The sequence below is a fragment of the Symphalangus syndactylus genome, chromosome 9 (genome assembly GCF_028878055.3).
Source record: "Symphalangus syndactylus isolate Jambi chromosome 9, NHGRI_mSymSyn1-v2.1_pri, whole genome shotgun sequence".
In the NCBI taxonomy this organism is placed as follows: domain Eukaryota; kingdom Metazoa; phylum Chordata; class Mammalia; order Primates; family Hylobatidae; genus Symphalangus; species Symphalangus syndactylus.
The window spans coordinates 64,176,245-64,200,435 of NC_072431.2; the positions used below are offsets into that span (position 1 = coordinate 64,176,245).

At 48.4% G+C, this 24,191-nt stretch overlaps 2 protein-coding genes across 2 annotated transcripts in view; both read left to right on the top strand.

Annotated features, from left to right (window-relative positions):
* Window positions 1-9,232, top strand: part of LOC129490683 (putative STAG3-like protein 4) — a 104,270-nt gene extending 95,038 nt beyond the window's left edge. Inside the window, exon 4 of the mRNA XM_055294511.1 lies at window positions 9,098-9,232. Coding sequence (XP_055150486.1) covers window positions 9,098-9,232 — 135 coding nt within the window. The remainder of the gene's footprint in view (window positions 1-9,097) is intronic.
* A 49-nt stretch (window positions 9,233-9,281) lies between these two features.
* LOC129489793 (speedy protein E18-like) lies at window positions 9,282-17,876 on the top strand. Its single transcript, XM_055292916.2, has 7 exons — window positions 9,282-9,441; window positions 10,399-10,629; window positions 11,675-11,733; window positions 12,964-13,049; window positions 15,114-15,357; window positions 15,480-15,584; window positions 16,437-17,876. The coding sequence occupies exons 1-6, from the start codon at window positions 9,282-9,284 to the stop codon at window positions 15,537-15,539; spliced, it is 840 nt and encodes a 279-aa protein (XP_055148891.1). The 3' UTR covers window positions 15,540-15,584; window positions 16,437-17,876.
* The last annotated feature ends 6,315 nt before the right edge of the window (window positions 17,877-24,191 follow it).

The following is a 24,191-nucleotide window of genomic DNA, read 5'->3' on the forward strand; positions in this document are numbered from 1 at the left end:
ACGCGCAGGAGTGCACCGGAAGTCCGCCTCCCAGGACACCCACCACGGGTCCCAGGACAAGTAACGGACTCTATTTCCCATGAGCCAACACGCCCCCGAAGTTTAGGGGCCGTTTTAATTGTCTCTACCCCGCCTAAAGGTTAAGAAGCTCCAGCCTATGAGCTTTACGCGCCCCCCAAGTTTAGGGGCCGTTTTAAATGTCTCCACCCCGCCTAAAGGTTAAGAAGCTCCAGCCTATGAGCTTTACGCGCTCCCCAAGTTTAGGGGCCGTTTTAAATGTCTCTACCCCGCCTAAAGGTTAAGAAGCTCCAGGCTATGAGCTTTAGCAGCCCTGAACCCAGGACTGAACTTCGCATTTGTCTTTAGGGTCAAGTCCAGGGCTGCGTTACTGGGTCCTGGAGCCCAAGTCCTCTGGGTTAGAACCGAGTTTCCCATAAGAAGAAGGAAAGGAAAGGGTGTATCATGGTCACTGCTCTGAAATGCTGAGAAGTTTCACTCAAATACTAGGACAGGATAAATGCCCAGCCGGATCACTTGAAGTCAGGAGATCGAGACCATCCTGGCCAACATGGTGAAACCCCGTCTCTACTAAAAATACAAAAAAAAATTAACTGGGTGTGGTGGTGCGTGCCTGTAATCCCAGCTACTCGGGAGGCCGAGGCAGGAGAGTAGCTTGAACCCAGGAAGCAGAGGTTGCAGTGAGCCGAGATCACGCCACTGCACTCCAGCCTGGGCGACAGAGCGAGACTCTGTCTCAAAAAAAAAAATAAAAATAAAATAAAAAATAAATGCCCAGCGATGGTTTCCAAGGAAGAAAAAGAAAATTGAATTTGTAGCTGGGCACGGTGGCTCACGACTGTAATCCCAGCACTTTGGGAGGCCGAGGCGGGCAGATCTTGAGGTCAAGAGAAAGAGACCATCCTGGCCAACATGATGAAACCCTGTCTCTACTAAAAATACAAAAATTAGCTGGGCGTGGTGGTGCGTGCCTGTAATCCCAGCTACTCGGGAGGCTAAGGCAGGAGAATCACTTGAACCCGGGAGGCGGAGGTTGCAGTGAGCCGAGATCACGCCACTGCACTCCAGTCTGGCGACGAAGTGAGACTCCATAGCTTTTCTAGATCACACAGCGAATGTCTAAAAACTGTAGAGAAATAAGGACATACACACACAAATTGAATGAAGAAAAGAGATACCTGTGATCTTACCTTCCCCAGGAGGATTATGTTTAGGGTTAGGTTATGTCGACCAAAAAGAGTCAAAGTCTGTAAAGAGTTTTATTCTGGGCCTCCTATTTGAGTGACCATGGCTGGTGACGCAGCCTCAGGGGGTCCTGAGAACGTGAGCCCAAAGTGGTTGGGTTACAGCTTGGTTTTATACATCTTAGGGAGACAGTAGTTACAGGCAAAGACATAAATCAATACATGGGAGGTATACGTTAGGTCACCCAGGAGAGGCTTTCAGGTCACTAGTAGATTCAAAGATTGGCAGTTGGTTCAGAGTTAAGCGTTGCTTGAACAGTTGGAAGACTACATAAAGAAATGGGCCATTGCAGTGGCTCATGCCTGTAATCCCAGCATTTTGGGAGGGTCAGCTGGGAGGATCTCTTGAGGCCAGGAGTTCAAGGACAGCCTGGGCAACACAGCAAGACCCCCACTTCTACAAAAAAAAAATAATTATCCAGGTGTGGTGGTGCATGCCTGTAGTCCCAGCTACTCAGGAGGCTGAGATGGGAGGATCGCTTGAACCTGGGAAGTTGAGGCTACAGTGAGCCATGATGGCGTCACTGCATTCCAGCTTGGGCAACAGACGAGAGAGAGAGAGAAAGAGAGAGGAAGGAAGGAAAAGAAAGAGGGAGGGAAAGAAAAGAAAGAAAAGTTTGAGTTCAGATAAGGGGGACTGTGGAAACAGAGGTTCTTGTTATGTAGGTGAAGCCTCAGAACAGGCTTCAGAGAGAATAGATGATAAATATCTCTTATTGGATCTTAAAAGGTGTCAGACTCTCCAGAAAAGACCTGGAGTCTTTTCTGTAAGGGAAAGAGATTCTCTACAGAATGCAAATTTCCCCTAAAGAGATGACTTTGCAGGACTATTTTAAAGTTTGTCAAAGAAAATATATTATGGGGCAAAATACTACAATTTCCTTCAGGGACTGCTATCTGTCATGTGATGCTATATCAGAGTCTGGTTGGAGATGGGTATCTTACTGATACAAAGAGCCTGTTTTGTCAGTCTTATGATCTCTATTCTAATGTTAATGTTGGTCAGCTGTGCCTAAACTCTGAAGGGAGGAGAGTTATGACAAGGCATGTCCGACCCCCTCCTTCCCATCATGACCTGAATTAGTTTTTCATGTTTATTTTGGATCCTGTTGGCCAACTGGGGAGTTCATTCAGTCAGATGTGGGGGCTTAGAATTTTATTTTTGGTTTACAATTAAAATGTCAATTTTCAAAAATGGGATCATAAAGACAATGATTCATCACAATTTTTTTTTTTTTTTTTTTTTTGAGACGGAGTCTTGCTCTGTCGCCCAGGCTGGAGTGCAGTGGCACGATCTTGGCTCACTGCAAGCTCTGCCTCCCGGGTTCACGCCATTCTCCTGCCTCAGCCTCCCGCATAGCTGGGACTACAGGCGCCCACCATCACGCCTGGCTAATTTTTTTTGTATTTTTTTAGTAGAGACGGGGTTTCACCATGTTAGCCAGGATGGTCTCGATCTCCTGATCTTGTGATCCGCCCGCCTCGGCCTCCCAAAGTACTGGGATTACAGGCTTGAGCCACCGCGCCCGGCCGATTCATCACAATTTTTTGGTGAAATCTAACAGTGTTCTGCCGGGCGCGGTGGCTCAAGCCTGTAATCCTAGCACTTTGGGAGGCCGAGGTGGGCGGATCACGAGGTCAGGAGTTCGAGACCATCCTGGCCAACATAGTGAAACCCTGTCTCTACTAAAAATACAAAAAAATTAGCAGGGCGTGGTGGTGGGCGCCTGTAGTCCCAGCTATTCGGGAGGCTGAGGCAGGAGAATGGCGTGAACCCGGGAGGCGGAGCTTGCAGTGAGCCGAGATGGTGCCACTGCACTCCAGCCTGGGGGACAGAGCCAGATTCTGACTCAAAAAAAAAAAAAAAAAAAAAGAAATCTAACAGTGTTCTTGCCCAGTTGTTTCATAAAAACTGGTAAGGAAAAGACTAAAAATAAATTCTTCTGAGGCCAGGTGCAGTGGCTCACGCCTGTAATCCCAGCACTTTGGGAGGCCAAGGCAGGTGGATCATGAGGTCAGGAGATCAAGACCATCCTGGCCAACATGGTGAAACCCTGTCTCTACTAAAACACAAAAAATTACCTGGGTGTAGTGGTGCCTGCCTGTAGTCCCAGATACTTGGGAGGCTGAGGCAGGGGAATCACTTGAACCTGGGAGGCGGAGATTGCAGTGAGCCGAGATCACGCCACTGCACTCCAGCCTGGGAGACAGAGAAAGACTCCATCTTGGCTGGACGCGGTGGCTCACACTTGTAATCCCAGCACTTTGGGAGGCTGAGGCGGGCGGATCACGAGGTCAGGAGATCGAGACCATGGTGAAACCCCGTCTCTACTAAAAAAAAAAAAAAATACAAAAAATTAGCCGGGCGTGGTGGCGGGCACCTGTAGTCCCAGCTACTCAGAGAGGCTGAGGCAGGAGAATGGCATGAACCCGGGAGGCGGAGCTTGCAGTGAGCCGAGATTGTGCCACTGCACTCCAGCCTGGGTGACAGAGTGAGACTCCGTCTCAAAAAAAAAAAGACTCCATCTCAAAATAAATACATAAATAAATAAATAGATTATTCTGTTAACCTAGAATATTCTCTCCACAAATTCAGAAAATAAAGAAAACAATGTTATTATTGAATAAGCATTAAACCAGACTGTGATGCCCATCACAGGTGATCCATTAATGAGATGCAAAGAGAAATAAAGCCTCCTTTTTTTTTTTTTTTTGAGATGAAGTCTTGCTCTGTTGCCCTGGCTGGAGTGCAGTTGTGCAATCTCGGCTCACTGCAACCTCTGCCTCCCCAATTTAAGCGATTCTCCTGCCTCAGCCACCTAAGTAACTGGGACTACAGGCGCATGCCACCACACCTGGCTAATTTTTTGTATTTGTAGTAGAGACGGGGTTTCGTCATGTAGCTAGGATGGTCTCGAAATCCTGACCTGGTAATTCGCCCGCCTAGGCCTCCCAAAGTGCTGGGATTATAGGCGTGAGCTATGGCGCCCGGCCAAAGCCTCCTTTTTATATAGCCTGGCAGATACAATCCATTGCATACACGCTCTCAAGATAAATAGTAACTCATCCTCATGCAAAAGGACTTGCTATGCAGTTTTTTGTTTTGTTTTGTTTTGTTTTTTTGAGACAGAGTCTCATTCTGTCATCCAGGCTGGAGTGTAGTGGTGTGATCTTCTTAGCTCACTGTAACCTCCACCTCCTGGGTTCAAGTGATTCTCGTGCCTAAGCCTCCCGAATAGCTGGAATTACAGACATGTGCCATCATGCCCAGCTAATATTTGTATTTTAGTAGAGACAGAGTTTCGCCATATTGGCCAGGATGGACTCAAACTCCTTCTTTCTTTTTTTTTTTTTTTTTTTTGAGACGGAGTCTCGCTCTTTCACCCAGGCTGGAGTGCAGTGGCGCGATCTCGGCTCACTGCAGGCTCCGCCCCCCGGGGTTCACGCCATTCTCCTGCCTCAGCCTCCCGCGTAGCTGGGACTACAGGCGCCTGCCACCTCGTCCGGCTAATTTTTTGAATTTTTAGTAGAGACGGGGTTTCACCGTGTTAGCCAGGATGGTCTCGATCTCCTGACCTCGTGATCCGCCCGCCTCGGCCTCCCAAAGTGCTGGGATTACAGACATGAGAGACTACGCCCAGCCAAAACTCCTTCTTTCGATTTCTGTGTGGCTTCAAATGATCCGCCTGTCTCGGCCTCCCCCAGAGTGCTGGGATTACAGGTGTGAGCCACCGCGCCTGGCCTGCTATGCATTCTTAAACATTCATCCTAAATTCACCTGGAAATCAAGGTGGCCATCCATGCTGGTTAATTACCTGTATCCAATGAAAAAATAAAACTTCTCACATCTCCTTGACAAGCAGGTAGTAACAGCTCAAGGTGCCTAGGCTAAACTCCCTAGGCAACAGGAACATAGGGACACTATCTTCCTCAAGGTTTACATTTCAAAGACAAGACTCTTAGGCTCTTAAGAAAAAAATTTCTGTGTTGTGACCAGGCACGGTGGCTCACGCCTATAATCCCAGCACTTTGGGAGGCCGAGGCTGGTGGATCATCTGAGGTCAGGAGTTCAAGACCAGCCAGACCAACAAGATGAAACCCTGTCTCTACTAAAAATACAAAAATTAGCCAGGCGTGGTGGCAGGCGCCTGTAGTCTCAGCTACTCAGGAGGCTGAGATGGGAGAATTGCTTGAATCTGAGAAGTGGAGGTTGCAGTGAGCCGAGATCGCACCCCTGCACTCCAGCCTGGGTGACAGAGCGAGATTCTGTCTCCAAAAAAAAAAAAAAAAAAAAAAAATTCCTGGGTTGTAATGTTGGCAAGAAGTTCATTTACCTTTTTAAAAGATTTAGATACATATCAAAGGCACAAAAGAAGTTATTTATATTACAAGGTTTATCAAGGAAATACTCTTTAAAAAGGAGAGGATATAAGGTTAATTTACCTTTTGGAAAGTAAGACAAATGTAATCTTTTTTGTTTGTTTGTTTTAGAGAATCCATACAGTGAGAGCTGGGCACGGTGGCTCACATCTGTATTCCCAGCACTTTGGGAGGCCAAGGCAGGTGGATTGCTTGAGGCCAGGAGTTCGAGACCAGCTACTCTGGAGGCTGAGGCATGAGAACTGCTTGAACATGGGAGGCAGAGGTTGCAGTGAGCCGAGATTGAGCCATTACAATCCAGTCTGGGCAACAAGAGCGAAGCTCTGTCTCAAAAAAAAAAAAAAAAAAAAAAAAAAACCAAAGAGCCTCTTTTCCATCTCCAAGCCACAGGGTTGTCTTCAGTAATTTCATTTGCTTTTTTCCTGAGGGTTCACTGGGTTTCTGGGTCCCAGAGGGGAAGTTCTCTTCAAGGTACAGAAACCATGACTCCACAGAGAACCACAGAGATGGCAGCATGACCAGACCGTGGCCAGGTGTGGGGAGGCTGCTGGGCTGAGACTTGGGCTGAACTTCCGCTGCAGGTCGACTTATTCCCATCAGCACCAAAGCCACTGGAGGGGGGTCATCCACCAGCAAATGAAGCGGGGGTGCGGCTTGGAGGCTGTTTCAGAAGGTCCCATTGAGCCAACAACTCAAGGCCAGGCCACAGCCCTCCCAAGTGAGGCCCAGATCATATTTCACCACACTCAGAAAACCTTGTCGGCTCATTTCAGTCCATAGTGACTTTGCTTTCTTTAGGATCTCTCTTGCACTGTCCAACCCAGGGAGTTCCAAATCTGAATGGATTCCAATGGTAGAGTTAAATCAGGTCCCACCTCAGTTTTTGAATTACAATCAATAGGGCTGGGTCCCAGCATCTGTATCTTAACGTTCCTCCATGTGATCCTCATGCTGAAAGGCTGGTATTTGCAAATCCCTTTTTTGGGGGAGTGAAGGGTTTTTCTTTTAGAGACAGGCCTCACTCTGATGCCCAGCCTGGAATGCAGTGTTAGGATCACAGCTCACTGCAGCCTCGAACTCCTGGTCACAAGAAATCCTCCCCGCTTGGCCAACCAAAGTGTTGGGATTACAGGAGTGACCACTGTGTCTGGCCAGGAAAGCCCTTCTGTTTCACTTGAATGCTATTTCTGCAGCATACCTACAGCCATTGTTGTATTAAACTGCATCATTGCCGGAAAAGAAAAGGTGAGAGATGACTGTTTTGCTTTTTTCTGAACATATCAGACCAAACCTGGGCTGTTTAGCCTTTTTTTTTTTTTTTGAGATGGTGTCTTGCTCTGTCACCCAGGCTGGAGTGCAGTGGCGCAATCCCGACTCACTGCAACCTCTGCCTTCCAGGTTCAAGCGATTCTCCTGCTTCAGCTTCCCAAGTAGCTGGGATTACAGATGTGCACCCCCAAGCCCAGCTAATTTTTTCTGTATTTTTAGTAGAGACGGATTTAAACACGTTGGCCAGGCTGGTCTCGAACTTCTGACCTCTGGTGATCTGTCTGCCTCGGTTTCTTAAAGTGGTAGGATTACAGGCATGAGCCACCGCGCCTGGTTTGCCAATTTTTTTGACAACGTATCAACTTCATTTAAGATGGGCACGGCCTCAGTGTAGTGTGTCTAGACAAGGTGGCCGGAAGAGAGAGGAATATGCAAACCAGGCTTGAAGATGGGTTAAATCAGAGCTTTTCATTCCACAAAAGAGAAATTTTAATGGGGTCAGAACATTGATCTTCTAATATTTGAAAGCCTGTTAACTAGGAGAGAGATAGCAAACTATTTTGTTGTAGGAGGACCCACCCAGCTCTGATGGTTTAAAGCATCATGAATGCCAATTTGAACTCTAGAAAAGCAGAGCTTCCTAACAATGGGACTTCCACAGCAATGGGATCTGCTTCCTCGTTCAGTTTGTGCCTTTACCATGAGCAAGAGACTCCTAGGAGAGCCCCAGCCCATTAGGAAAACGTGTGGGAACTCACTCACAAGTTCTTCATTTTTTTGAGATGGAGTTTTGCTCCTGTTGCCCAGGCTGGAGTGCAATGGTGCGATCTTGGCTCGCTGCAACCTGCGCACCCCGAGTTCAAGTGATTCTTCAGCGCCCTCTCCCAAGTAGCTACGATTACAAGCATCCGCACCATGCCTGGCTAATTTTTTGTATTTTTAGTAGACATGGGGTTTCACCATGTTGGCTAGGCTGGTCTCAAACTCCTGACCTCAAGTGATCCACCCCCTTTGGCCTCCCAAAGTGCTGGGATTACAGGCATGAGCCACTGAGCCCGGCAGGGAACCCACAGGTTTTTTGGATGGTCTCTGAATGTCGTGCAACTCTTTTATTTTTTATCAAAAAAATTTTTTTTGACACAATGTCTTGCTGTGTTGCCCAGACTGGAGTGCAGTGGCAAGATCACAGCTCACTGCAGCTTCTAACTCCTGGGCTCAAGTGATCTTCCTGTCGCATGAGTCTCCCAAGTAGTTGGAACACAGGTGCCAGCCACCACACCTGGCTAATTTAGTTTGGTTTTGTTTTTTTAGAGATGGGCTCTTGCTATGTTGCCTATACTGGTCTTGAACTGCTGGCCTCAGGCAATCTTCCTCCCTTGGCCACCCAAAGTGCTGGGATCACAGCATGAGCCACTGTGCACAGCTGAGATTTTTTGACTTAGTCTTTTTGTACATGCGATATTTTATTCATAGAATCCATAAAGAGAAGGGAAATTTCTGAGTTCAGAGCAATACATATAATACAAAACTTGATATATAGACTAGAGTTTCTTAGCCGAACTGGAGGGGCTGGCTTAGGTAATCCATGGACTCCCTGAAATTGGGGACACCATTGGAAATATGTGTGAGCTCAGGGGCAGTTTCCTATGATTTTCAGGCCTCAAAATGTCTCTTGGACTCAAAGTTGCCTTAGGGCAGAGGACGTGTGTACCCCCAGTATAGAATCTCGGACGGTGAATGTCAGTAAACATTCGGCAGAAAAGCTCTGCCAAATTGAGTGCTCTGATGTGACTTTTTCATCAAGTCAATGTTCCTGGGATCTCTTGTACATGATAATCTCATTCTTGTACGTGATAATCTCACTCTTGTACATGATAATCTCGCTCTTGTGAGGTTTCATAGTTTCTGCTTACCCTAGTTTTCTTTCCCACCCTATTCCCTCTCCCACCAGACTGGACTCTGAAATGGGCATGTACAAAGAGGAGACCCCAACATGCTTCAGGCTTTGAGTGGAGAGGACACAGCCTATGCTGGGACAGGGAACAGAGGGATGCGGAGACCCTGAAGATGCTTCTGGACAGTTGCCTAAGGTTGGGACAGTAGCAGGAGATACCATTCACCCAGAATCTCCAGGACAAGAGATCAGCCTGGCAGTTACATGTGTTTTTTTTCAAATTGGTTGCCAGGTTGGACTGACCGATGACATCAGAGATTCTGACCTTCCTGATTGGAAGGACTGGACTCCGTGGGCACCTGGAGTTCAGTTGGACAACAGTATCTTCTCAGAGCTGTTCCCCACTCCTGACTTCTCCCAGCCTTGAGAATTGATAACATACTCTTCTGGATCCTAGCAGTGTCCAGAAGAAGGCCATGGACAGAAGACAGACTAGGTTCCGTGAGAGGGGACAGATTATGGGAAAGATCATGACCAGCCGTCAACCGCACCCCCAGGATGAGCAGAGCCCCCAGCGGAGCACCTCGGGGTACCCCCTCCAGGAGGTGGTGGATGATAAAGTGTCGGGACCATCAGGTGAGGGGACTGGAGGAAGAAGAGGTGGGATAGGATTGACTAAGATGAAGGAAGGGGGCCGGGTGCAGTGGCTCATGCCTGTAACCCCAACACTTTTGGAGGCCGAGGTGGGCGGATCACCTGAGGTCAGGAGTTCAAGGTCAGCCTGGTCAACACAGTGAAACCCCAACTCTACTAAAAGTATAAAAATTAGCCAGGTGGTAGTGGCGCGCACCTGTAATCCCAGCTGCTTGGGAGGCTGAGACAGGAGAATCACTTGAGCCTGGGAGGAAGAGGTCGCAGTGAGCCAAGATCGCGCTACTGCACTCCAGTCTGGGTGAGAGAGACGCTGTCTCAAAAAAAAAAAAAAGAAGGGTCAGCAGTCAGGAAAGAGAACCTGAGGAGGGTGTGAGGAAAGAATGGAGAAATTCAGGCTGGGTGCAGTGGCTCACACCTGTAATCCCAGAACGTTGGGAGGCCAAGGCAGGTGGATCACTTGAGGCCAGGAGTTTGAGACCAGCCTGGCCAACATGGTGAAACCCTGTCTCTACTAAAAGTACAAAATTGAGCTGGGCATTATGGCAGGCACCTGTAATCCCAGCTACCTGAGAGGCTGAGGCAGGAGAATAACTGGAATTTGGGAGATGGATGTTGCAGTGAGCTGAGATTGCACTGCTACACTCCAGCCTGGGCGACAAAGCAAGATTCTGCCTCAAAACAAAACAAGAAAGGAGGGACTGAGAGAGCCAGGGACCAGGGAAGGACATGAGGCAGTGTTCTGGGGACAGAAAGACGGAAGAATGGGGAGGGGAAGGAGTGGCACTTGGGGTTGAGCAGAGGAGAAAGTCAGAAAGGTGGCTTAGAAAAGCCAGCAGTCTGCGAGGCTGGGGAGGATGGAGAGTGGTTTGGGGTTTTGGGTCAGGGTCTAAGGTGATCAGATGCAGAAGCATTACACAGTGGCCTGGTTTCTTTACTCAGCCCCTGGGGTAGATCCCAGCCCCCCACGTAGGTCCCTTTGCTGGAAAAGGAAGAGGGAGTGGTCGGACGAATCTGAGGAGTCATCATCGGAGGAGCCACAGAAGGAGCTTGCCACTGAGCCTGAGGAGACCTGGGTGGCAGAGACGCTGTGTGGCCTCAAGATGAAGCTCAAGCGAAAGCGAGTGTCGCTCGTGCTCCCTGAGCACCACGAGGCCTTCAACAGGCTGCTTGGTAGGAGGGCACCCCAGAGAGCACCTCCAATCCTGTTCTTTCTAAAAAGAGGAAACTTCCAATAACCACACTTTTCCAATGGGAAAAATATGCCCCCCCTACTGGGTGAGCTCTCCATGTGGGAGGACTCTGAAGTGATCACTCATGAGGGACACTTAGGAGACGACAGAGGATTAGGTAGACTTGACAAAGGTTGGCGCTTGGGATAAGAAAGCTTGGTTTCGGGCCAGGCATGGTGGCTCACGCCTGAGATCCTAGCACCTTGGGAGGCTGAGGCAAGAGGATTGCTTGAACTCAGGACTTTGAGGCTGCGGTGAGCTATGACTGCCCCACTGCACTACAGCCTGGGTGACAGAGCAAAATGCTGTCTCAAAAGAAAAACCAAGGCTGGGCACAGTAGCTCATGTATGTAATTGCAGCTACTCAGGAGGCTGAGACAGGAGAATCGCTTAAACCCGGGAGGCAGAGGTTGCAGTGAGCTGAGATTGCATCACTGCATTCCAGCCTGGCCCACACCACGAGACTCTGTCTCAAAATAAATAAATAAATAAATAAAAATAAAAATCAAATAAAGAAAAACAAAATCAATAAACAAAGAAAGTGGTTTCAGCTGTGCCCTCTGAAAATGTCTCTTATAGACTTTTCTAAACCTAAGTGTCTCCATCGGTAGTGGGGGATACCAAGGCCATGGTCACACCCTGATGTGACTGTCTCATGAGGAAATGATGGGAATTCCTTTATGACTCTGCAGTGGTCCCTCCATGTCTGCTGGAGGGGGTCCTGGCTGATTCCCAGCTCTACATCCTGTAGATTCTCACACCCACGGGAGGCGTCGGCTGCAGTGAGCCAGGGGCCCCTTCTCAGGGGATTCTCAGAGCAGGAGCCTCTCTCCCTTGCCCAGTGAGTCATTCTCCCCTCTCCCATCCACCTCACACATGGCCACAATCCTGAGACTTCCCCCCGGGAGGCAAACTTCTCGCTGCCCTGCTGCTCCCACAGAAACCCTGTCCTGCTTCTCACACTGACATCTGCTCTCTAATCACAGAGGATCCTGTCATTCAAAGATTCCTGGCCTGGGACAAAGATCTGAGGGTTTCGGACAAGGTAAGGTTCTCCATGTAATTGTGTTCCTGTTCCAACGCACAGCCGGGGGGAGGGCGCAGATTCCAAACCCACAGTTCTCCCTCCACCACCTCCCATCAGATGCTCCTACAGTCTTTTTTTTTTTTTTTTTTTTTTTTTTTTGTGAGACAGAGTCTTGCTCTATTGCCCAGGCTGGAGGGCAGTGTCTCGATCTTGACTCACTGCAGCCGACGCCTCCCGAGTTCAAGCTATTCTCCTGCCTCAGCCTCCAAGCAGCTGGGATTACAGATGTGAACCACCATGCCTGGCTAATTTTTGTGTTTTTAGTAGAGACAGGGTTTTGCCATGTTGGCCAGGTTGGTCCCGAACACCTGACCTCAGGTGATCCACCCGCCTTGGCCTCCCAAAGTGCTGAGATTACAGACGTCCGCCACTGTGCCCGACCAGCTCCCATGGTCTTGAGTCTTGGCACCCACACATTCTTTTTTTTTCTGAGACAGAGTCCAGCTCTGCTCCCCAGGATGGAGTGCAGTGGCATGATCATAGCTCATTGCAGCCTCTAACTCTGGGGCTCAAGCAATCTTCTTTCCTCAGCCTACTGAGGAGCTGGGACTAGGCACATGCCACCATGCTCAACTAATTTTTGAAATCTTTGTAGAAACAGGATCTCTCTATGTTGCCCAGGTTGTTCTCGAACTGTTGGGCTCACGTGATCCTCCTGTCTCCACCTCTCAAAGTACTGGGATCACAGGCTTGAGCTGCCACTCCCGCCTATTCTTGGTCTTTTTGTGATTTGTCAGCATCTCCGTCAGGACTCTGCTGGTCTCTTGCAGAGTGAATGAATGGCCCCTGCCTCTCCTACGGGTCCTGTGGGATCTGAACCCTGGGGCACAGTCTGGCTGCAGCCCTGAAACTCCTGGCCCCTCTACTCTCAGCTCTTTGGGACAGTTCTCTGCCTGGCACACAAAAGGCCCTCCTGACACCAGCCCACCTAGACACACCCCCTCCAAAGATCCCATCGGAGCCCACCATCCTGGGGGCATCACCGAAAATCCTTCCTCCGGCTTCTCGGATTTGCATCCGACCTCGAATACCCCTCCACCCTGTAATTTCCAAATGAGTACAGTCACCCCAACACTGAGGTCCCTCCTCTGATGGGCAGCCCCTCCCCAGACCCTCATTCCCCCTCTCCACAATCTTTCTCTTCCAAGATGTGACCTCTCCCTCTCTGTTTTCCTTTCTCTCCATCAGTATCTCCTGGCTATGGTCATAGCGTATTTTAGCCGGGCCGGCCTCCTCTCCTGGCAATACCAACGCATTCATTTCTTCCTGGCTCTGTGAGTGGTTTGCTGCCTCCTATCCCTCAATATCCAACGCCCTGGGACAGTGGGGGAAGTGGGATTCCAGCCTTTCATTTATTCTTTCACCTATTTGTCCTCTTTACTCTGTGTACAAAAAAGACAGGATTATACTATCATAGACTGTTGTTTCTAAAAAGAAACTCAGGCTGGGCACGGTGGCTTACGCCTGTAATCCCAGCACTTTGGGAGGCCAAGGCAGGAGGATCACCTGAGGTCAGGAGTTCAAGACCAGCCTGGCCAACATGGCCAAACCCCGTCTCTATTAAAAATAGGAAAATTAGCCAGGCATGGTGGTGTGCACCTGTAATCCCAGCTACTCGGGAGGCTGAGGCAAGAGAACCCCTTGAACCCAGGAGGTGGAGGTTGCAGTAAGCTAAGGTTGAGCCACTGCACTCCAGCCTGGGCGACAGAGCGAGACTTTTTCTCAAAAAAAAAAAAAAAAGCCCAAAAAACAAACTCCAACGCCAGTGTACAAATAAAAGAGTAAAACAAAAAGAACCATAAACCGCTCCTAAAGGAAAAAGAAAAGGAGTGGAGGAGCGGACAAGACGCTTCCCCCAGCAAGCAGACATTTCTGGTTCTTCTCTTTCTCTCCTTCCCACATCAACTGCAAATGCCATCAACCTCCTCCGCGTTCCCATGACAGAGGTCACAGTTCAGGTCCCCCTTGCATCACTCGAATCCACTGTCAAATGCTCCCTGCTGGGGTCTCCTGGAGTCTCTCCCCAAGCCAGGGGGCTTCCTAGGGCAGCCTGAGCATCTTTCCAAAACATGACAACCTCACTGTCCACCTGAACAACTTCGTTAGCTGATGTCTTTCTCTATCGAGGCCAGGGTCCACAGTGCCAATTCCCACCCTCTCTACAATCCCTACAAGCACACTGGCTCACCATCTTGGTGTTTTCTGGCGTGGCTTCACTGCTCCTTCCAAATGCCCTCCACTCGACTTTGCTTTTGTGTTTTCTGTCTGCGTGTCCCGCACACATGTGGTTCTGAAGGGAAGGACTCATTCCTTGAACTCAGTTCACCCCACAGCCTCTGGGATGCCTTCCCTCATCTTCCAACTTCTGCATGCCCATAGCTCTCTAGTTACATCCTGGACACTGGGATAAGGTCATCTGCCCTGATTACTCCCAGTCCCATTAGACTAGATGCCTGTAGAAGGCAGGGTCCTGGCAAGATATCAATGTATCCAATTTCTTTTATTTTTTTGAGACAGACTCGCCCTGTCCCCCAAGCTGGAGTGCAGTGGTGAGATCATAGCTCACTGCAGCCTCCATATCCTGGGCTCAAGCGATCCTCCCACCTCAGCCTCTTGATTAGCTCCGACTACAGGGCTGTGCCACCACACCTGGACAGTTTGTTTATTTATTTATTTATTTATTTATTTATTTATTTATTTATTGAGACAGAGTCTCGCTCTGCCTCTCAGGCTGGAATGGAGTGGCCCAATCTCGACTCACTGCAACCTCCGCCTCCTGGGTTCACACAATTCTTATGCTTCAGCCTCTTGAGTAGATAGGAATAACGCATATGCTACCGCACCAGGATGATTTTTGTATTTTTAGTAGAGATGGGGTTTCTCCATGTTAACCAGGCTGGTCTCCAACTCCTGGTCTCAAGCGATCCACCTGCTTCAGCCTTCTAAAGTGCTGGGATTATAGGCATGAGCCACTGCGTCTGGCATATTTCTTATATTTTTAAGAGAGACAAGGGTCTTGCTATGTTGCCCAGGCCCGTCTCAAACTCCTAGCCTCAAGTGATCCTCCTCCTTCGGTCTCCAAATGTGCTGGGATTCCAGGCAAAAGGCACCATTCTTGGCCACCAGTTCGGTTTTTGTCTCCATCCTGAAGGAGTGGGAGACACCCTTGATCAGGTCTCTGTCCATCAGAGCCCTCCTCAGGAAGGCGTGGCTCTCTGCAGGGTGGGTGCCAGTTCTGAGCAAGGGACGGTCCCCTGCCCCCCTCTCTGGGAAGCTGACCTCAGCCGGAAGTCTCTCCTGGTGGTGCCCTTGAGCAGTAACCTGATTTCTGTCCCCAGCTACCTGGCCAATGACATGGAGGAGGACGAAGAGGCCCCCAAACAAAACATCTTCTACTTCCTGTACGGGAAGACCCGCTCTCATATACCCTTGTTCCATAAGCGTCGGTTCCAGTTACGCCGTTCCATGAACTGGAGGGCCAGGAAGAACCGCTCTCAGATAGCCTTGTTCCAGGAGCTTCGGTTCCAGTTCTTCTGTTCCATGCGCTGCAGGGCTTGGGTTTCTCCAGAGGAGTTGGAGGAGGTGGGTGGGGCCTTGGGAGGTGGAGGAGGTGGGGAGGAATCGGGTGGGCTGGAGGCTGGACCAGGGGAGAGACGGGTATCCTGGCGAGTCCTCATCTTCTCAAAGGGTGTTCGTTTCTCCAGATACAGGCTTATGACCCAGAACACTGGGTGTGGGCACGAGATCGCGCCCGCCTTTCCTAGAGCTCCAGGGACCGTGGAGGCCTGAGGTCACTGGCCTGAGAGAAGGTACATCTGCATCCTCCGGGGTATAGGCAGAATATTGGGGTCTATTTCAGAAATCCGAGGAACCCAATTGCTTGATCTGGCTTCAAGCCTGGGCAACGTGGCAAGATCCTCTCTCCACAAAAATACAAAAATTAGCCAGGGGATGTGGGAGGCATCTCTACTCCCAACTACTCTGGAGGCTGAGGCGGGAGGATCGCTGGAGCCTGGGAGGTCGGGGCTGCAGGGAGCCCTGATCCTGCCACTGCACTCCAGCCTGGGCGACAGAGTGAGACCCTGCCTCAAAAATGATCATAAATACTGAGTTTGGGGAGGTTCATTATGATTGATGCACTTGAGGTACCGATTTGGGTCGAGGGTTCAGTGAAGCTTTGGTTTACATCTTGCGCAGCTAACCACATTGAGCACAGAGCATGAGACTTCGTCATGAGGAGGGAGGATTAGGATTAGGCTTCTGGACTCGTGGTTCACGATGTTGTCACATTAGAAACAGATTTAGCGTGGTTACAAGTTTAGATCTTAAGTGACACGAAAGGCCCCAGCTGTGATGAAGTCTAAAGCCACATTCTCTGAGAATACCCTACTCCCTGGGAAGACCCACCCAAAGTCCTTGCTATGAAGCAGATCACTGAGGCTGACCTTGGGTGTATTAAATGAGTTTTGGAGTCATGGTCACCAAAGCGTATGACAGTTGAACATGATGGTTCAGAAGCAGGGTATAGAATGAAAGGCAGGAGATAAAATTGCATTTCTCAATTGCTCTGAACTCTAGTTAGACTTGACATGGGACGTGAATAATCTTCCTGTCTAGAGAGCTGCCTCCTTGAAGTGTGACATCGTCTCTCTCACTTCCAGAACACTGGGCCCAGGGGAGATGTGGATTTTCAGCAGGAACTTTATTTCAATGCTAATGGCAGACACCAGGAAGGAGGAGAGGAGCCATGTGTGCAGATCATCTAGAAGAACCTGGACCGTTCTTGATGGAGCTGAATACAGTGATCACGTTGTCCTCCTAGGAGTGGGGGTGGGGGGGTGGGGTACTTCTAGGAGTCCTTGGAAAAAAGTAAGAAACTAGGAGTGTTTCCAGTTCCACCCTTTCCTGCGGCACCACCTCCCTTTTTATATTGCTGATTTCCAACCTTCCTGGGGCAGAATCTGGAGGTCCTGTTTCTTACGGACTTGGTTGCCACAGTCCAGGACCATTTGAAGGCACAGTGCAGGGGCTCAGATTGGCACAGAATTATTTGTGAAATATCAGTGCCATAGACTGTAACAGATAGCTTCAATCACACTATGCATTTATTGGCTTGTTTGGAAAATGTTGGCCATTGAATTATTAATAGGTTTATTTCAAATAGTTTGGAAATTATTGTACTTTTGAAAACATGCTGTTCCTGTAGTTTGTTGATGAGAGTTATAGCTGTTATATATACATAAAGATAATTTTCATTTTTAAGAATTCTTTTTATCCTAAATCTTTTATTATCTTTAAATTTTTTTGTGTATTATTATATGTGCTCCTGAAGCGAGCACTCTTTTTATCTATGATATTTCCATAATAATCTCTTCTATTTATAGCTATTGGTAGTTCCCCTAAATTCTCATGATAGAAATTTTTATTTGCTGTTTAGCTTTGTGACTGAATTGTGAGAATTCAGTTGTGATTTTTAACGTGTCTCAGATACACATACTAACATGTCTAATATATACTATCTATTTTATTTGTTTATTTTGAAAAACATAGGCACTGAATTATTTAAATATTATTTTATTTAATATTTATTAAGTCTATTAAATTATTTAAATATGATTATTACTTTAAATATTATTTTAAATATTTTGGAAATACTGGTATTTTTGAATAGACGCTGTTTCTATAAAGTTGCGTGATGGGTGTTATAACTGTTATATACACATAAATATAATTTTGTTCTTTTTAAGAGAGGATTATTTTTATCATAAATCTTTTACCTTTCGATCTTTGTATCTATTATTACACGTGCTGCTGAAGGGAGCATGGTTTTTATCTATGATACTTAGTTAACATAAATATTACATTTATAGCTATGTAGTAGTTCCCCTAAATTCTTATAAAAATAAATGTTTATTTGATATTTAGTGTATGTTTGAAATGTAAGAATTCAGATGTAATGTTTTACCTCGTATTGGCATGTTTGTATGTTACTTTAAAGAGGATGTGTGTTCTAAAGGAGGGCATGAGCTGTGTGTTTTCAAGAGAACAATGCAGTGCGTCTCTTGGGGAAACATAATAAAGATGAACTTTTCTCACCTTCACAGCGAGTGTGATCACCTTGGTCTGATTATTTGCTGTCAAGTCATATTTTTCCTTAATGGGGTTGTGGTTATTTGAACATATTTATTAGGTCTGGAAGATAATCCTGTGTTGTTTTTTATGTAGAAAAAAACATAAGGCTGGGTGCAGTGCTCACACCTACAATCCCAGCAGTTTTGGAGGTCATGGCGGGAGGATCACTTGAGGCCAGGAGTTTGAGGCCAGCCTTAGCAACAGAGCATCTACATCTATTTTTAATTTTTATGTTTTAAAGAAAAACAATAGAAGAGAAGGCTTATCTCAAGTTACAGGGTTTTTTTGTTTGTTTGTTTTGGAGACAGAATCTTGCTCTGTCTCCCAGTCTGGAGTGCAGTGGTACAACCTCGGCTCCCTGCAACTTTCACCTCCGGGTTCAAGGGAATTCTCCTGCCTCAGCCTCCCAAGTAGCTGGGACTACAGGCACCTGCCTGTACGTCCGACTAACTTTTGTAAAAATAGTAGAGACGAGGTTTCACCTCGTTGGCCAGGCTGGTCTCGAACTCCTGACTTCAAGTGATCCACCCACCTCGGCCTCCCAAAGTGCTGGGATTACAGGCATGAGCTACTGCGCCCAGATGCCAAGCTAGAGTTTTAAGGCAGGAAATGAGAGAAAGATATTGAGAGAGGAAAACCTGGTGGTAAGAAAACTCTAAAGGTGGCCGGGTGTGGTGGCTCATGCCCGTGATCCCAGCAGGAGTTTGAGACCAGCCTGGCTACCATGGTGAAACCCTGTCTCTACTAAAAATACAAAAATCAGGCAGGTGTGGTGGTGCACGCCTGTAATCCCAGGTATTTGGGAGGCTGAGGCAGGAGAATCACTAGCAGAGAGTGTGTCTCCCCACCCCCTCTCAAAAAAAAAGGAAAGTTCCTGCAGCAGTTCAAGCTGTGAAAGGTAGGCACTCTGCCATGCAATTCTTTGTGATTTTTCTTTTTTATTTTTGGAGTCGGGGTCTGGCACTGTCACCCAGACTGGGGTGCAGTGGTGTGGTCATAGCTCAGTGCGGCCTCAGACTCAATCTCAAACGATCTTCTTACCTTGCCTTTGAAATTGCTGGGATTATAAGCATGAGCCACCGCATCTGGCCTGTGTGACACAATTCTGTTTTTTTTTTTTTTTTGAGATGGAGTCTTTGCTCTGTCACCCAGGCTGGAGTGCGGTGGCGTGATCTCGGCTCACTGCAAGCTCCGCCTCCCGGGTTCACGACATTCTCCTGCCTCAGCTTCCCGAGTAGCTGTGACTACAGGCGCTCGCCACCGCGCCTGGCTAATTATTTTTTGTATTTTTAGTAGAGACGGGGTTTCACCATGTTAGCCAGGATGGTCTCGATCTCCTGACCTCGTGGTCTGCCCGCCTCGGCCTCCCAAAGTGCTGGGATTACACGCATGAGCAACCGCGCCCGGCAACGAGATCTTTTTTTTCTTTTTTCCTTTGAGTTGGAGTTTCGCTCTTGTCCAGGCTGGAATACAATGGTGAAATCTTGGCTCACTGCAACCTCCTACTCCCGGGTTCAAGTGATTCTCCTGCCTCAGCCTCCCGTAGCTGGGATTACAGGCATGCACCACCCTGCCTGGCTAATTTTGTATTTTTAGTAGAGACGGGGATTTGCCATGTTGTTCAGCCTGGTCTCGAACTCCTGACCTTAGGTGATTCACCTGCCTCGGCCTCCCAAAGTGCTGGGATTACAGGCGTGAGTCACCATGTCAGGCCAAAAAACTTTTTCTTTGTAGAGATGAGATCTTACTATATTGCCCAAGCTGGTCTCAAACTCCTGGGTTCAAGCAATCTTCCCACCTCTGCCTCCCAAAGTGCTGGGATTACAGGCATGAGCCATCATGCCCGGCCTACAGACATTTCTCCCCCCAGCTTTTTGGCTGAATTACTTGAAAATAGGTTGCAACATTATGACATGGCTATGGTTTGAATATGTCCTCTCCAAAATTCTGGTGTTGCCACTGTGATCGTATTAAGAGGTGGGGCTTTTTTTTTTTTTTGAGACGGAGTGTTGCTCTGTCGCCCAGGCTGGAGTGCAGTGGCAGGATCTCAGCTTACTCTAAGCTCTGCCTCCTGGGTTCACATCATTCTCCTGGCTCAGCCCCTCGAGTAGCTGGGACTACAGGTGCCCGCCACCACGCTGGCTAATTTTTCATATTTTTAGTAGAGACGGGGTTTCGCCATGTTAGCCAGGATGGTCCCAATCTCCTGACCTCATGATCCGCCCACCTCGGCCTCCAAAGTGCTGGGATTACAGGCGTGAGCCACCTCGCCCGGCCAAAAGGTGGGGCTTTTAAGAGGTGATTAGGCCGTGGGGCTTCTCCATCATGAATATGAGTAAGGCCCTTATAAAAGGCTTCAGTAGTGTTCGCCTCTCTAGCCCTTCTGCCTTCTGCCATGTGAAGATACAGGTTCCTCCCCACAAGGAGATTGCAACATCAAGGCACCATGTTGGAAGCAGAGAGCAGCCCTCACCAGATAACAAAACCAGCACCTTGATCTTGGACTACCCAGTCTCCAGAACTGTGGCCAAATAAATTTCTGTTCCTTGTACATTACCCAGTCTCAGGGATTTAGGTAGAGCTGCGCAAATGGACTAAGACATTTTACCCCTACATACTTGAGTTTCTATCTCCCTAGAACAAAGATGTTCCCTAACACAACTAGACTACGAAATCACACCCAAGAAATTTAATGGCCATGCACGGTGTCTTATGCCTGTAATCCCAACACTTTGGGAGACCGAGGTGGGTGGATTGCTTGAGCTCAGGAGTTCGAGACCAGCCTGGACAACATGGCAAAACCCCATCTCTTCAAAAAATACAAAATTAGTCGGGCATGGTGGCACATGCCTGTAATCCCAGCTACTTGGGAAGCTGAGGCAAGAGAATCGCTTGAACCCAGGAGATGGAGGTTGCAGTGAACCGAGATCATGCCACTGCACTCCAGCCTTGGTGACACGGTGAGACTCTGTCTCTAAATAGACAAATAAAATAAAATACATGTCTAAATTGTTCCAGATTGGGCCAGTTAGCGCCTGTGCCCTTTGACATTTCTTTTTTTTTTTTTTTTTTTTTTGAGACGGAGTCTTGCTCTGTCGCCCAGGCTGGAGTGCAGTGGCGCAATCTCGGCTCACTGCAAGCTCCGCCTCCCAGGTTCACGCCATTCTCCTGCCTCAGCCTCTCTGAGTAGCTGGGACTACAGGCGGCCGCCACCACGCCTGGCTAACATTTTTTGTATTTTTAGTAGAGACGGGGTTTCACCGTGGTCTCGATCTCCTGACCTCATGATCCGGCCGCCTCGATCTCCCAAACTGCTGGGATTATAAGCATGAGCCACCGCGCCTGGCCGCCCTTTGACATTTCTGCATCAGGATTTGAGCAGTGCCTTACTGTCAGGTACAAAATGTTCCAGACTCACATTTTTTTTTTGAGACAGAGTCTCACTTTGCCACCCAGGCTTGGCTCACTTCAACCTCCACCTCCCGGGTTCAAGCAATTCTCCTGCCTCAGCCTCCCAAGTAGCTGGGATTACAGGCATGCACCACCACACCTAGCTAATTTTTGTATTTTTAGTAGAGAGGGGTTTTCACCACGTTGGCCAGGCTGGTCTTGATCTCCTGACCTCAGGTGACCCATACACCTTGGCCTCCCAAAGTGCTGGGGTTACAGACCTGAGCCACCGTGCCCGGCCCCGGACTTGTCCAGCCCCACTCCTTTTTCAAGGAGCCCTGGATCTTTTTAGGGGAGAATCTTTTTAATTTTGTTTATATTTAGAGACAGGGTCACACTCTGTCATCCAGGCTAGAGGGCAGGGGGGCAATCACAGCTCACTGCAGCCTTGACCTCCCAGGCTCAAGTGATCTTCCCACCTCAGCCTCCTGAGTAGCTGGGGCTACAGGTACATGCCACCATGCCTGGGTAAATTTTAAAAATTATTTGTAGAGGCCGGATGTTACCATATTGCCCAGGCTGGTCTCAAACTTCTGGGCTCATGCAATCCTCCTGCTTCAGCCTCCCAAGGTGCTGGGATTACTTGCAACAGCCACCATACCTGGCTGGCGTAGTATTTTAAAACCTAGATAAGCCAGTGCAGTGGCTCACAACTGTAATCTCAGCACTTTGGGAGGCTGAGGCAGGCATACTGCCTGAGGTCAGGAGTTGGAGACCACCCTGGCCAACATCATGAAACCCTATCTCTACTAAAAAAAAATACAAAAAATTAGCCGGACATGGTGGCAGGCACCATTAATCCCAGCTACTCGGGAGGCTGAGGCAGGAGAATTGCTTGAACCTGGGAGGCGGAGGTTGCGGTGAGCTGATATCGGGCCATTGCGCTCCAGCCTCGGCAACAATAGGGAAACTCCATCTCAAAAAAAAAAAACCAAACCAAACCAAACCAAACCAAAACAAAACAAAAATGGTGGGCTGTGGTGGCTCACGCCTGTAATCCCAGCATTTTGGGAGGGCGAGGCAGGCGGATCACCTGAGGTTGGGAGTTCAAGACCAGCCTGACCCACATGGAGGAACCCCGTCTCTACTAAAAATTCAAAATTTGCTGAGCATAGTGGCGCATGCCTGTAATCCCAGCTACTCGGGAGGCTGAGGCAGGAGAATTCCTTTAACCCAGGAGGCGGAGGTTGTGGTGAGCAGAGGTGCACTCCAGCCTGGGCAACAAGAGCAAAACTCCATCTCAAAAAAAAAAAAAAAAAGAAACAAAAAACCGGCTGGGCGCAGTGGCTCATGCCTGTAATCCCAGCGCTTTGGGAGGCTGAAGTAGGTGGATCACGAGGTCAGGAGTTCACGACTAGCCTGGCCAAGATGGTGAAACCCCGTCTCTACTAAAAATACGAAAGTAGCTGGGCGTGGTGGCGGGCACCTGTAATCCCAGCTACTTGGGAGGCTGAGGCAGGAGAATCGGTTGAACCTCGGTGGCAGAGGTTGCAAGGTTGCAGTGAGGCAATATTGTGCCACTGCACTCCAGCCTGGGTAATACAGTGAGACTCCACTGAAAAAAAAAAAAAAAAAAAAAAAAACCTAGATAAATCTAGGTTTTGAAAGCATAAGGAGTTTGAGGGAAGAAGTACCAAGATGGCGGATGGATTGTGGAGGGCCTCAAAGGTCAGGCCACAGTTTGGTTTAATTCTGTTTGCTTTAAGGAGCCATCCATTGGAAGCTGTAAACATTAGAGTGCCACGGTGTGCTGGATACCATGGAGAGGAATGAGAGGGGAGGCAGGAGACAGATGGGAAGGACAGTGCCTGCCGGATGTGTTGCATATATTGAGAGAAGAGTTACAGTTCTGTCAGTCTGGAGCCAGAGCAGAGATAGGTCCAGAGAAAACGAAGTAAAAACAGACTGAAGTCATCCAGAGACAACAAAAGAAAGGAAATGTAATGAGTTTACCACAAGAATCATCTGTGAATAATGCATAATCATAAGTTACACGCTGCATGCTGATTTAGCCAATTGCAATATAATTCTTTCAGGAATATGTTTGCATATGTGTGTGGTGTTTGTGGGGCTGAGTCTTCATCTTCCACTGAAGAAAGTCAATAGCTAATATTTATAACTGAAAAACTAGGCCAGGCGAGGTGGCTCACGCCCGTAATCCCAGCACTTTGGAAGGCTGAGGTGGGCGGATCGTTTGAGCTCAGGAGTTCAGGACCACCCTGGGCAACATAGCGAGCAAGACCCTGTCTCTACAAAAGATACAAAAATTAGGCTGGGTGTGGTGGCTCATGCCTGTAATCCCAGCACTTTGGGAGGCCAAGGCAGGTGGATCACTTGAGGTCAAGAGTTGGAGACCAGCCTGGCCAACATGGTGAAATCCTGTCTCTACTAAAAATACAAAAATTAGAGGGGGGAGGACAGCATCAAGAGATATACCTAATGCTAAATGATGAGTTAATGGGTGCAGCAAACCAACACGGCACATGGATACATATGTAACAAACCTGCACATTGTGCACATGTACCCTAAAACCTAAAGTATAATAAAAAAAAAATACAAAAATTAGCCAGGGGTGGTGGCAGGAGCCTGTAATCCCAGCTACTTGGGAGGCTGAGGCAGGAGAATCGCTTGAGCCCGGGAGGTGGAGGCTGCAGTGAGCCAAGATTGCACCACTGCTCTCCAGCCTGGGTAACAGAGCGAGACTCTGTCTCAAAAAAAAAAAAAAAAAAAAAAGAGGCCGGGCGCGGTGGCTCACGCTTGTAATCCTAGCATTTTGGGAGGCCGAGGCGGGCGGATCACGAGGTCAGGAGATCGAGGTCACGGTGAAACCCCG

Excerpts from the sequence above, each read along its gene's own strand:
- LOC129489793 (XM_055292916.2), top strand. The coding sequence starts at position 9,282 with ATGGACAGAAGACAGACTAGGTTCCGTGAGAGGGGACAGATTATGGGA. Across the intron at positions 10,630-11,674 it reads GGCCTTCAACAGGCTGCTTG|AGGATCCTGTCATTCAAAGA; the intron begins GTAGGAGGGCAC and ends CTCTAATCACAG. Across the intron at positions 11,734-12,963 it reads ATCTGAGGGTTTCGGACAAG|TATCTCCTGGCTATGGTCAT; the intron begins GTAAGGTTCTCC and ends TCTCTCCATCAG.